This window comes from Octodon degus, unplaced genomic scaffold (genome assembly GCF_000260255.1).
Source record: "Octodon degus isolate 3935 unplaced genomic scaffold, OctDeg1.0 scaffold00024, whole genome shotgun sequence".
NCBI lineage: Eukaryota > Metazoa > Chordata > Mammalia > Rodentia > Octodontidae > Octodon > Octodon degus.
In genome coordinates, this window is record NW_004524600.1 from 10,323,321 (window position 1) to 10,337,709 (window position 14,389).

The 14,389-nt window shown below is 39.6% G+C and overlaps 1 protein-coding gene across 1 annotated transcript in view; it reads right to left on the reverse strand.

Moving 5' to 3' along the window:
* Map3k5 (mitogen-activated protein kinase kinase kinase 5) overlaps positions 1–14,389 on the reverse strand; it is a 243,822-nt gene that overhangs the window by 87,734 nt on the left and 141,699 nt on the right. Inside the window, exons 10-12 of the mRNA XM_023712197.1 lie at positions 13,563–13,593; positions 8,618–8,725; positions 1,932–1,981 (exon numbers count right to left, since the gene is read on the reverse strand). Of these exons, the coding sequence (XP_023567965.1) occupies positions 1,932–1,981; positions 8,618–8,725; positions 13,563–13,593 (189 nt within the window). The remainder of the gene's footprint in view (positions 1–1,931; positions 1,982–8,617; positions 8,726–13,562; positions 13,594–14,389) is intronic.

Below are 14,389 nucleotides of genomic sequence, written 5' to 3' on the forward strand. Positions count from 1 at the left end.
GGAGAGAGAGAGAGAGAGAGAGAGAGAGAGAGAGAGAGAGAGAGAGAAAGGGAGAGAGACAAAAAGTATCCAACTGGCTCTTGTCTTAGTCATCTTTGTACTCATAACAGAGCAGGACTCAACATCTGGCACACAGCTAGCATTCAATAAATGCCACTGACTGGAGCCTGGCAAGTTCTGAGATGATGCAAGACACACACACCGCTGACCCAGTTGGATTTTGTTCGGCAGTTCATCATCTCTAAGTTATGGAGGAGGAAGCCAGGAAAAGATAGTGTGCCCTTTGAAGTCCCAGACCAGAACTCCAGTTTGCCAAAACATAAACCAACAATAACTAGATTGAAGCATGTTGCGTATATGTCACAAATCAGAATGACTGCTACATAGGCCTGCCAGATCTAATTAAAGATTAATTTATTGGAAAACGGAATTGATACAGTGAAATTTATATTTGCTATACTAAAAGTAGCAATATAATATACTAAAATGTAGCAACAAATGAGTGCCTTGCTAGTGACTGGTTTTAAAAATTACATATTAAAAGAAAAGATGTTGATTGGAAAGATATATGAGTCAGTCTATAATCTTTTTTTTTTTTTTAAATTTTTTTTTAATTTTAACATTGTGTGTGTGTGTGTGTGTGTGTGTGTGTGGCCAGCTCAGCCCACCAGGGGGCGCGGCTGGCTGGCATGTGGTGCTGGAGGACTGAACTGCAGTCCCTGTGCTTTGCCAAGCTTGTTCCAAGTAGGTGCTTTAGACCACTGAGCCATCTCTCCAGCCCCAGTCTATAATCTTGCTGGTTTCTTTTCAGATCATTCCTGAGGTAACTGAGGTAACAGGTAGCGAGAGGAGGTCCCATCTACCAGGAAAACTAAAATTATTGGTGACTCAGTCTTCTCTACCGGTTCAAGTTCTAACAAAGCCAATCACTATTATTACAAAACCAACAGGATATTACATAACTGGCCTGCATAACTCGGCAGTCTCCCATTTCTATTATGTTAGGACAAACAGTAGTAAACATAACTAACTTGGTTGGAAATCAGCAAGAGCTGGTTTAGCAGGAGCTGCTACAGGGCAAGTGCTTGAATTCTTACACAGTGACTTGACTTTTTTTTTTTAAAAATGATTTATTTATTTATTTGGTACAAGGTCTCACTACACAGCTCGGACTCATAGTGAGCCTCCTGTTTTCAGCCTTTCCAGCGCTGGCACGGTGCGCCCAGGATCCCGAAGCTGGAACAGCATGTGGTACTGGGAATCGAATTTGGGTCCTTGCACTTGCCAGGCAGGTGCTTAGACAGCTGAGCTATCTCCCCAGCCCAACTTGACTTTTTTTTTTTTTTTAAATCTTATTCCTAGTTCCCAAGAAATGGCATTTTCTGAGCCACTGGCATGGGGACAATAATTTCAGAATGAAGCCTGAATGAAGTAAGCCACTTTGTCCTCAAGATTAACAGTGACCTTAGGAAAGTTGGTTTTTTTTTTTTCATAATCTCATGCCATTAATATTAGTTGCATAACACAGCCTTGTAGACGGCCTGTGTGCTTTGGAACCATTCAAGGGAAGAGCAGTTCCCAGTGCACCTAAAGGACTGAAAACCATTCTACAAAAGAACCCAGAAGCTCAGGCTGCGAGCGAGACCTCCACATGGATCTTCTTACCCACATCTTCATTCTGCTCCGCAGTTCTCACTTCCCCCAAAGTCATCATATTTTAATGGGCGACAAGCACAGAGTCAGTGTGACTACCTTTGTGGCCATCTTTAAAGCAGAGACAATAAGAGTGAAGAAGTCTGGCCATTTCCACCAGTAGAAAAATTCTTGAAATATTTTGTGCTTTTAAATCATAAACAAGAGTCCTATTCATGCTATGAATATCCCAGAAAAATATCTTCTAAGTAAACAAAATGTACCAACCAGAGACTTACCTCACTCCCCTGACGGAGGAAGCACTAAAATTCCACTCATGTATACCTTTCTAGAACACAGAAGAACAATGACAACAACAACAAAATTTTAGTCATCCAAATGGAAAATAAAATCACAAAATAATCATTTTATTACTTTTAATAACATGTCAAATCATTTTTTTCTAGTGCATAACTCTTCAGAAGCAAATTATCTGGTGGAAGCTGCCATTTATTCATAACTCACAAAGATGATTTTTCACTTAATAATTTCTATACTTTAATGAAACAGCTTTCAAAAGAGCCTCGGAGATTTACTCTCATTGAATTCTAATGCTTGATTTCTAGAAATAACTATTGCACATTAATTTTTGAGTAAAAAAAACAGTGGTTAAGGTAAGGTAATTATTATAGTCAAGCAATATTTCTTTTTTGAGAAAGAAAAATCCCTGCAAAGTTTTCATGGTAATGATTTCTGAATTACATTTAGGTAAAATTTCCAACTAAACTGTGGGTCCAATTCCTCAGAAATCAGTTATTTGTGTGCAAAGGTAGGGCCCACCTTAGCCACAAGGTGTGGTCACCTAATTTACTCAAAACTCAATATGCTAAGAAAGTGTGAACACAGTAATTTTTTAGTAAATGATACATATGGGTGGTTTGCCAGTTTTGAATAAAAAGGCAAGAATTCATATTTTGAGTTTAATACTAAGGCTATTCCATTTAATACCAAATTCATATGTCCTTTAATTAAATCCTAATCATATTCCTTATAAAATAGGACTGGTGACATACAATTCTTAGCCTGAATGTGTTTATACAAATAATTGATGTCTGTGTCTATATCACGTAAGTATACCGCAGTGATAAATTCATGCTGAAATTCAACTCAGTAAAACAACCAGGAAAACAAACTCTTATCCACTGACTGCCAGGAGGCTGAGGTCTTGCCTGGGGTAGAGAAATGTGTAACCACCAGACTCTATTCCTCTAAGAGGGCCCAGAACTCCCTTCTTGGCCAAAGCTACTCATAAAGCCACAAATTATACCCATGGCCCCTAGTTCTTCACTAGGGTCACCCAACCTAAAACAAAAATAGGTTTTCTGAACCCAATGTATTTACTGAAAAACTAGTTTCAACACACATTAGTCAAGTTGCAAGGATATGACCTGAATTACCCCAGAGCAAATTTTATTGAACGTGAAGTCCAAGGAGGGAAGACAGACCACAGAAAGATGCTCATGCTAATTAGAATAGCAGCCTGCAGCCAGAGCCAGTAATGTGGAAAGTTGCTTCTAAATCCTGCCGGCCTCAGGTGAACTTCTAAATACACACGTGACCCAGGAGCTGCAGCTGTTCCCCGCACACTGCATGCACACAGTGCTGCCTTTTCCTCTATGGCTGCAACGGAGCTGCTTTGCAAGCCTACGTGCAGGATGAGGAGGAAGGCACTGGGCACAGAGCTTCCGGGCAGCCTGTGAACCCGACAGTGAACAGCAAACACTGACGAGGTAGCTCTGGTAAATCTCGCTTCCCTTCGCCCTGACCTGGGGGCAGCTAAGGAGAGATTTCCCAGATTGATTAGGCTGGTTTCGCAGGAAAGGAGTATGGCATTTCCAGCACATCAGGCCTCTGCCCCACCAATCCTGCTAGGGGGACTCACCACACGGAAGTCCTCTGGTGAGCCACACAGCCAACCCAGGAGGAGCTAAGGCTCTCAGGACTGTCTAGGCTTTAAAAGGAAAGGCCTGAAGGGGAGTCATAATTAGCTCCAGCAGGACCAAACCAATGCTCAACCCTATTCAACCAGCAGCAGCACCATTTTCTAGGAATTGGCCAGCCTTGGATCTGGCACTCCAGTCAGGACAAGAATAAAAACCTGGAGCTCACACAGACTTTGGGTGGCAGAGATTACACAGAGGCAGGCGCTGGCTGTTGTCTTTTTCTCCATCGCTAACAACAAATGAATTTTGTTCAGGTTCAGGTGGGACAGTGAAAATGATTTATTTAAATTGGCTACAGTAGGCTGGGTGTGGTGGTACACGCCTGTAATCCCAGCAAGGTAGGAGGATTGTTGTGAGTTGGAGACCAGCTTGGGCTACAAAGTGAGCTCAAAGCCAGCCTGAACTGTATAGTGAGACCCTGGCTCAAAAAGACAAAAAAAAAAAAAAAAAAAAGGCCACAGTAAGCCCATTTCCTTTGCTGGTGATTGGTTAGGCATGACCAAGTGATAACATCATTCCGTATAATGGAAAGGGCCTATCCCTCTCTCCTCTCTGGGATACCATGTCCTTGTTTTGTTTGCAGTGTTGAGGACTAAACCCAGGGCCTTAGGCAGGATCCCCTTATTATTTAAGCTACTATAGTTGGGAGTTCTAGAATCTGGGGTGACACGCACCCCTCACACATTTCCTGGGACTTCTCCAAGGGCCACTGACTGGAGCTAGGGTGGAAGGGGAGGCACCCTTTGTGCTCCACTGGACCCTGCTGCCTTCTACCTGTGCTTGAGAAGCCATCAGATAAGCCGAGAATGCGTGGACTTTGAGTCTGAAAGGAAGGAGACTCTAAACACCAACCCATCGAAACATCTTACAAGCAACTTGTCTTCTTCAGCCTACATTTCTCTTGAATTGTATCCAGGCACACTTCCATCAAATTGTGTGTATGTGCATGTGTATATTTTGTACCAGGGATCGAACTGAGGACCTTGTACTTGCTAGGGCAGGTACTTAAGCCGCTCAGTTATCTCCCCAGCTTCAAGTATTAACTGACTCTAAGCAGTAACTACCTAAGGAGGAACTGTAAAAGGCTGAGACTCAGTTTTGCTGTTGAATGTAAAGCAGTTCTTTTAATTTTTTTTTTAACTGATGAATTTCATTTTGGCAGATTCATACATGCACAGTCAAATAGAAAGCTGGTATATAAAGTACTTAAGGTTTTGAAAAATTGCAACAGGAAGTATGCACTAACACAGAAAGCTGTGCATTCCACATTTTAGAGTGAAAATACTCAGACAGCAAGGAAATAAATATGACAAATAAAAAGCAACATTCATTGTTCTACTTTCCCCCCCAAATTAACATTCAATAAAAAGCAACATTATTCTACTTTTTCCCCAAAATTTATGTTATACATAAAAACAATATATTTCCTGTCTAACTCCACAACCTATTCAACTAGTTGTTTATCTCCTACTTAAATATAGTTTTACAGTAATTTTAAACCAACATGTTGCCAGGGATATGACTCCGTGGCACAGTGCCTGCCAAGCAAGTATGAGGTAGTGAGTTTGATTTCTGGTACCAAAATAAATAAACAAAATAACATGGCAATAATAAGGTTTTCCTATTTTTATCACCTGTCTTCCTCCCAACTTTACCACATCTATTTTTTTTATAAGAGAGAATATGACAGTGTTATAAATACACGATGGACTGGATGAGGGTTTGCTATGAAATCAACATAAAATTAAAATGGAGACTAATTTACAAAAACCTTAACTTTATAAAGAAGGAGAATTTTTAATATGAAGGTTATAGAGAATGGGAATAATGTAAATATAATTCTTTATCAGAAAGTGGTAAAAATGTAAGGCGGATAATTCACAGACTAAATCTTTAACCTTTTATAACACTCATTATTGTTTACTATATTCATTTCTTAGCATAATATTACATCTATAACTGTCACAAAGCACAGGAGAATCGACAGAAGACTCACTTCACTGAATGAAGAAACTTCAGGTAGGAGCAAACAGTAACAGCTGGCTGGAAATCATGCTGATTTTCCAAAAGTCTCTGGCTTACTCTCTGTTCTTTTTCTGTCTTCCAAATTCTACTGGCTCTCCACTCCTTCTCTGCATCTTGCTAATCACTAATTTCTCCAGCCCGGTTCTGAGTCCAAGTGTCCTTGGATAACCTTGCTCTTTCCAATTAAGCCTGTGAAAACCTCTCTCAGCCTCTCTCCTTTCCCACTATGTCATGACTAAACTTGACCTTGTGAGAACTGGTCTACAAATACTTTAAAACAATGTGCTTCAATATTAATAGCATGCGTGTATAGTTATACTGATTATTCTCAGGTTTGCCTCTGGATGATTCCACTTAGAATCCAGCCACCAGTAGGGTGACGGCCAGTGACTTCTTTCAAAATCTTTATCCATTTACTGAGGAAGTGTGTATAATGTTACTCTTATGACAGTGTGTTACAAGAGTTATCAAAGGAAGCTTTCTATTATGAATAAGTGAGAAGTACAAATGATTTTAAGTGCTTATATGCATGATTGAAAGTGTTCACAAAAACAAACTGTCCATTTTCTGATTCTAATTTGGAATACATAAATCGGTGTACTGAGTGCAGATCCTCAGTTACTACAACCCAGTAATGGAGTGAGTGTTCCTAAAGCTGTCTAGAACTGTATGTGAAGATGCTATCAAGGACAATGTACCACAAACTGTGTGAAAAAGACCATGATTCTAGGGGGCCAGGAATATAGCTCAGTGGTGTAAGCGCCTGCCTGGCAAGTGCAAGGTCCTGAGTTTGATCCCTGGTACAAAAAAAAAAATTCTGAAAGATGCCACTAGGTCATTCTCAATGCTACTAGACAGATGTGGAGAAAGGAAGGTGTTGTGCATGTTTATTCTGCATGTTATCAACATTTAGCACACCTGCTAAAATACTAAGTACAAGATGCGATGCGACACGACACCATATTCATAGACATGTCTTCTGGGTGCTACTCAGGATCTATATGCTCGTGTCAAGCATCCCAGGCGCCTTTCCACACACGTGAGTTCTGCCTTCCCTCAGTCTGTGCGATGTACAGACTGAGGATCTGCACTGGGAACTGGTTCTTTGGGCGCCTTCCTCGTCAGGGAGACAGAGACCCATTTTAAAAAGCACTAGGTGTAGGAGTCAGATTTGTCGTAAGGCTCAGGCCATAGGAATCCTTCAGCCACTACGGCTGAATAATTTAGTGTACCCTCACAAAGTCGTTCTCAGCCATGGGTGCACACACAAATCACTCAGGCATCTTCATAACACATATGTGCACAAGCTCCACTCTAAGTATAAAAGATTCCAACTCAGTAGATCTCCTGCAGGACAGGGTACCACATCCGTCCAGATGTCAGCCAGATTTGTGCCTCAACAAAACACCAAACCCCTCCCAACTGGCTACTCCCTATCGTTCAAAGAGTGAAACATAGTTAAATCTTGGAGTTTCAAAATTATGATGGCCTTCATATGCATAAAAAGTCATTTTTATTGCTGTTGTTGTTATTGCTCTTAAGACATATCAAGCGATTATTTCTTTTTTTTAATTTTATTTAGTTATTTAGTACAGGGTGTACAGGGTCTCACTAAACAGGTTGGACTCGTAGTGATCCTCCCGTTTTCAGCCTCCCAAGTGCTGGGATTACAGGTGCGCACTACTGTGCCGGGTCTCAATCACCATCTCAGTGTACCCTGGGGGCAGGGCCTACACAGCACACCAGGGATGGAACCCCGGTCCCTGCGTCTGCCTAAGCAGTGAGCAATCATAGTAAGAGTGCTCTGTGAAAAGCACTCTGCCTGTGTTATTTCACTTAATCTTCCCAACTGTCTTTTGAGATAGATATTATTATTATTAGCCATTCTATAGAAGGGAATATTGGGACTGCAGTGTGGAGAAGCCAAGTTGGTCACAGTCAGGGACAAAAAAATCAATTTTAAACCTGGATCTACTGACTCAAAAAACATATTTAAATGCAACTCTATACTATCGAATAGACCTGATTCCATTTCTTGCTTTGTGTTTCCCTTATTATAAAAACATGCATATGTTTTACTGTCTCCCTCAGTCAGTGTTATGTCTTATTTGTTTCGTACACACTTGCATCCCTTCTATCTTACATAGTTCCTGGTAGTGCCAAGCTCAGAATAAGTGTTCAATAAATATCTGTTGAGTGAATAAATGCATGAATGATGTTTAAAGAAAATTATAAGGATATTTTGGAAAGTTATTACAAAGAGTACTATGAATGAACTGCTTTCTCTCAAGCCTTCCCTCATTTCTGTGGCTTACCATGTAGACTCTTAAGATCCTGGAAAGTTTTCTATTTTAATGAAACAGGATTACTCTAACACGCAGTAAGACTGATGACATGAGAAAGGCTTTCTACACGACTGCCATGAAAAGGAAGGAGACAGTACCTAAGATCCTTCTGAAAACAAATAGCATAGCCCGTCTTGTTTCGCGCCTAACACACGGAGTCAGTGGCTAAGACGTAGGAGCTACTTAGATAACCAACCAGCTACAAATAAGAAAAACTATTATGATAGCAGTGTAATACTAGAAGTAGTAGTATCTTGATAGGCTCCCTATTAATATATGCATCTTTTACAACACATATTTTAGGTATTAGTTTTTGTTGCATCATTTAATATACAGCATTAATTTATGACACAGAAACATACCAATTTGATTACCCATTGAATGGTTATGCCACTTATGATAAAAATCCAAATAGTTCAACAGTATTTTATTAACTGAGTGAAACTCATGGCCCAAATTTACCCAAGTTTATATTACAGACTGCACTTATGCCATGATAATCCAGCCAAGCTACTTCTTTATTAACACAAGAATGAGCTGGAAGAGTAAATACTCGAAGGGTGTGAAGTGCTGCTTCGCTAAAGCTCTTTTCTTAGTGGCTGCCCAGCTTACCTTGTCATCAGGAAGCACGTGCCAGATAGAGATCGTCTTTTCCTCGACTTCATTGTTGATAGACAAGTACGAAGGCTGGTATATTTTGGTTGGTTCTAATATTAACACCTTAAAAAGAAAGGACATGGAAACTCTTGTTAGTACCTTAAGATTTAAACCACTTAGAGCTGTTCTAACTCCCCAGCACCAACGTGGGAGATTACCAGGTGAGGCCCTCCATGCCTTACTGCAACAACCCATTTTCAATCCTGGTGTCTCCTCTGAGTACTTTATGGTATTATACAGTCATAATTATAAAATTAAGTTAATACAGCTACATTGTTGTATATAATTATAATTACATATTGTATAATTATTATCCAATTTTAATAAGGCCTCAAAATACCTCACTTATTATTGCTAATAAACTTGGAGATAAATACTCAAAGTCCATTAGCTCAGCTATCCCAAGGAAATCTACTTCCAATACATCTTATCACGTAACACAGAAGCTATTTCTATAAATACAACTGTGTCAAAGAAAGGTAGAACATTTTTGAATAATTCTGTGCACAGAAAAGGAAATATTCAATATACAGAATGTCATATGCTTATTTTAGGTTTTTTGCTGTCATACTTTATCATAAACAGGTCGTAGTATATGGCTTTCATACGCATATAAATGGATTTAGCTCTGACTTGGGATATTATTTAAAAGAGCTTTATATAAAAGCTCAAGAAACAGACATAGCTGTATGACATAATAATGTTTTTGCACTGCCTTCCAGATAAAATTGGCATCTCCTATACAATATATTTAGCCTTGTTAGAGAAAAAGTAAAGTAAAATCTGTTTCTCTCTTGGAGATATATAAAGGAGACATGATAAGTAAGCTAAGAATCTGAGTTACAAATAAATATCCTATTACTAATATCTCGCATCAGGAGTGAATAACTTTAAAACAGCAAACATGCCCTGACTTCCAAGTTGCTGTAACTATTACCTATCTGTACAGATAGGAAAAGACCTCACATTTTGTGGAGACCTTGGTAGGAATGTTCAAAAGAAAAAAGAATAGTCAGTACTTTGTTAGAGAAAAATCTAGAATAGTTCTGTGCACTTTACAGATTAAACTCAAAAGAAACTTCTTTTAGAACTAATCTTGAATAAAGCAAGCTTACCAAATAAAAATGGAGGGAAAAACCCTTCCCAAGGCTCTGTCCATGAGAAATTAGAGATTCACAGTGTATTAAAACACAGAATCTGGGTCAGAAAACTGGTTCCTGGCCATAAACCACAGACCCAATGTACTTAGTGCATTTTAAATTCATAATAACAGTACATTTTTGTAGGTTAATGTATAGAGAAGTAGGAAAAGGACACTAAAAAAACAAAATGTTCTTTATCTTTTGAGTACAAAACTCACACAAAACTCAAAGAATTCTTGGTCCAGCTCTTGCTGTGGAACGATAGAACATACTACAAATGAAACCCAGAGAGGTCCCACAGGGGCATATATGCTAACTCAGGAAAATGTTCATTCCTCAAGGGAGTCCAGGCCCATATTACAGTCAATGCAGTTAAGTGACACTGATTATAGTGAAAAATCGGTGTTCAATCTAAACATCAAAGACATGGTGACCTCTTATCTGAGGATCCCGGTGCTTAGGAAATGAAAATGAATAATAAGAAAATAAAAATGGGTTTCCCGAAACATTATTCAAGTGTCTTCACTGTGCATACACCTTCTTCCCTAATTTTGTGGGCACATTATTTAATGGTAGAAAAGCACAGAACCACCTTAACTCCTTTCTTAAGTTACATGTTTGAGCTATCTGAAATGTTGTTTTAAAATGTACTTAGTACAGGGTCTACAGGGTTTCACTGCCAGATCAGACTCGTAGTGATCCTGTTTTCAGTGTCCCAAGCACTAAGATTCCAGGCGCGCACCACGACGCCCAGTCTCATTCACCATCTCAGCGTGCCTAGGGGTGGGACCAGCACAGCATGGGGTTCGAACCCCAGTCCCCTGTGCTTGCCTAAGCAGGCACTTTAGTCCACTGAGCTCTCTGGTCGGCCCTAACACCACATTCTCTTTATCCCATTGTGATCCTTATCCTGTCTTGATGTTAGGTTAAGGGTCTACAATATTTTGAGAAAGAAGAAAATACACCCAGATGTGAGGTAAAGAAAAGAAACAAATCAAACTGAACCCAAGTAATAACAAAGGATGGGGCCATTCAAATCACATGTTAAATAAATTTTAATATACTTTCGCCAAGGGTCTTGGTTATTTCCTGGAAGAAGAAAAATGGATATCATAAAGAGATAAATGGAGACAATCACAGCAAATATTTTCTTATGTAGGTTATTCAGGCTTCATTCAGATTCACATCAAAAGAAGGATAATCGGGCTGGGGAGATAGCTCAGTGGTCTAAGCGCCTGCCTGGCAAGTGCAAGGACCCAGGTTGGATTCTCGATACCGCATGCTGTGCTGGCCACCAAAGCTGGGAGTAGTGGTGCATCCTTATACTCCCAGCCCTGGGGAGGCCGAGATAGGATCACTATGAGTTAGAGCTGTGTAGTGAGATTCTCTACCAAATAAATAAATAAATAAATAAATAAATAAATAAATAAATAAGTTTGAGCTACGTAGTGAGACCCTGTACCAAATAAATAAATATATTTTTTTAAAGGATAACCTTATAATCCTAAATAAGACCCAGAGAGGCCTTCCAAAGTGTGAGCCATATCTAAGGATGTGAATAATTACAATTGCTGATAACCACTGCAGGTCTAAAAGGATCTTTCTTTATGCCACTGGGAACCATGGCAAATTCTAGACGTAGTCACAATTGATTACCCAAATATTGCTTTTACTTTTCTTCTGTATTAGCATCTATGATGAGGATTTTAAAATCCTTAATGTTTTCATTATTTTTTAAGCAGTATCTTTGCAATTTCTGTAGTACCTGATCTTACATGTAACTAAGATAAATTTTTTAAAAATTCAAATGGTTAATCCTAAAGCAATTTCTATTGGATCTGGAACTTCTTGGTTGACTTAATTTTCTGGAATTCACAGAAGATGACATAACTTTAAGTCCAATTTCAAAAGAGCTAGAAAGTTGTACAATTTTGCACTCTGGTCAACAACAAACCATGGGAAAGCAATTTTGAGCACCCACGTAATGAATTCTGATGGAGCAAGAGAAGAGAGTAGACAACACAGAATTTTTCACAAAAAGCCCCAAAGTAAACTACCAAATTCCAAGAAGGAAATGAATTGGTAAAGACAAACTACAGTATAAACAAATATGCAAGATTATCCACCAAATACCTTTGAGCCTTCCACCCATGGATTAAAAAAATGCTATGGCACTACCATGCTTGCTTCAAAGCTCTTTTTAAAAAAAGAACTGAGATATTGAAATAAAAACTTGAACTCCCCACTGTCCGTACATATCCCATTGTTCCCCTCCTTACATGATTTCTCAGAATATGCAGTGCTCCCTAATACTACAAACGTTCATGTCTCTATACCTCTGACAATTACTGTAAACTTTTAAATTGAGTCAAATAGGCCAAAATTCTGTCTCATTTTAATTTCCTTGACTACCCACTAAGGTTAATTATCTTTTTATGTGGTTTGCCTATTTTTCTTATTCGTAGAAGTCTTTAAATGCACATTAAGAATGTTAACCTGGGCAGGGGAGATCGCTCAGTAGAATAAGTGCCTGCCTGTGCAGAGTCCTGAGTTCAATCCCTGATAGTGCCCTAAAAAAAATATCAACCATTTTACATCATTTATATTAACTATTTTTCCCTATCTAGTAGTTTGCAATTTGACATGTTTAAGGTGTTTTTCTTTTTTAAAATAATATTTATTTATTTGGTACAGGGTCTTGCTACTTAGCTTGGACTCATAGTGACTCTCTTGTCTCAGTTTCCCCAGTGCTGAGATTACAGGCATACACCACCACACCCAGTTTTGGTGGCCAGTACAGTGTGCCCGGGGGTCCAGAGCCAACATGGCATGTGGTACTGGGGACTGAACAGGGGTCTTGCACTTGCCAGGCAGGTGCTTAGACTGCCAAACTGTCTTCCCAGCCCTTATGATGCTTTTAATAAATAAAAATTTTCTTTTTTTTTTTTTAAATTCCCTTTCCTGTTGGTGATTGAAGGCAGGGCCTCTGCACATGCTATGCAAATGATCTACCACTGAGTTACTTCCCCTTCATTTTTTATTTTATTTTTTAAGTAATTAATTGGTACAGGGCCTCACTATGCAGCTTAGACTCATAGTGATCCTCCTCTCTCAGCTTTCCCAGAGCTGGGATTATACGTGTGCACCACCACACCCGGTTACAGCAAGGCATGCAGTACCGAGGATAGAACTTGCGACCCTGTGCTTGCCAGGCAGGTGCTGAGACCACCAAGCCATCTCCCAGCCCGTATTTCCCCTTTATTTCTAAATGAAATCAAACTAGCGAATACTTTCCTTAAGGATTTATGGGTCTTTTCTTGTCTGAGGAAGCCTCTCAACCTGCGGTATGTACTTAGAACCTCGTAACTTTTCACTCTGTGTTTCTGGGTTTTATTTTCTTTGCATTCACCTACTTACACTATGACAGACTGATTCATATTCCACTAATTTAAATTAGCTAGAAATGACTATTACAAATGATTTCCTATCATAGCCAGTTTTCTAGTGGATCAAGATATGGGCCAATTAAATACTTGAGTTGTGCACTCTCTTCTTTCATCAGCGTTCATTGCTACCCAGAGCACCAGCAAGGGCAAGCTGCCAGCAAGATAAGTACTTTCCGAGGCTACACATTATCTAGGCTAGAAAATAAAGTGAAGTAATTCAGTCTGAAAGGCTTTTCAATTAAGGATCCTGCTGAGCTCAAGGTTTCATGTGGAAGCCGGAGGAAAGCATGCCAACGCCAGCAATGGGTTTACCTTAAGGCGGCAGATCACGCTGTCAACAAAGCTAGAATCAAACTTTCACAGAGAGGAAGATTGTCATCCTTTCTGAGTATGGCAGACTGGAATTAGAGAGCTCATACCAAGAGATTTATGGCAGCATTTCGATATGGGAAGAAGTCTGGACACACTGAGTTGTCAATAATTTCCGAATTAGATACTGATGCCGTTTTACTTTTGAGTGGCATTAGGAGAGCTATCAGGGTTGGAATGTGTATAAGTATGCATGTAAACTAATCAGCTAGAGATTGGCTGAAAGGAGATTCAGCTGCAGAAGGACAAGCCTTTCCCATGGCCAAAGCATTGTCAACAGGGTATGTCTGACCCACACAAGTTAACTCTGACCCACTGGTAACGGATGATAGAGAAGAAATAGTAATACATGTAAGTTTAACACTTTTTACAGTAATGGTGATGAGACTGAAGACAATGCCAATGAACAGCAGCAGAATTCAACAACATCACCCTGTCTCAGCTGAAGAAGTCTCTTGACTCACTGAGCTAACCAAGAGGTGATCTTTCTACTGCTTCATAGGCATACTTCTCTACTTACCAAAAGAAACCACCCAGATTCCATGATAAAAATGCAGCTCGCTTCTCTGATTTGCAGAAGGTTTTTTTTTGTTTGTTTGTTTGTTTTGTTTTTGTTTTGTGGCAGAACCAGGGATTGAACTCAGGCCCTTGCGCTTGCCAGGGTGCAGAAGTTGTTTTAAAAAAGAAAACTCAGGGGGCCGGGGAGCTGGCTTAGTAGGATAAGTACTTGACTGGCAAATGCAGGATCTGAGTTCAATCCCTGGTTCCGC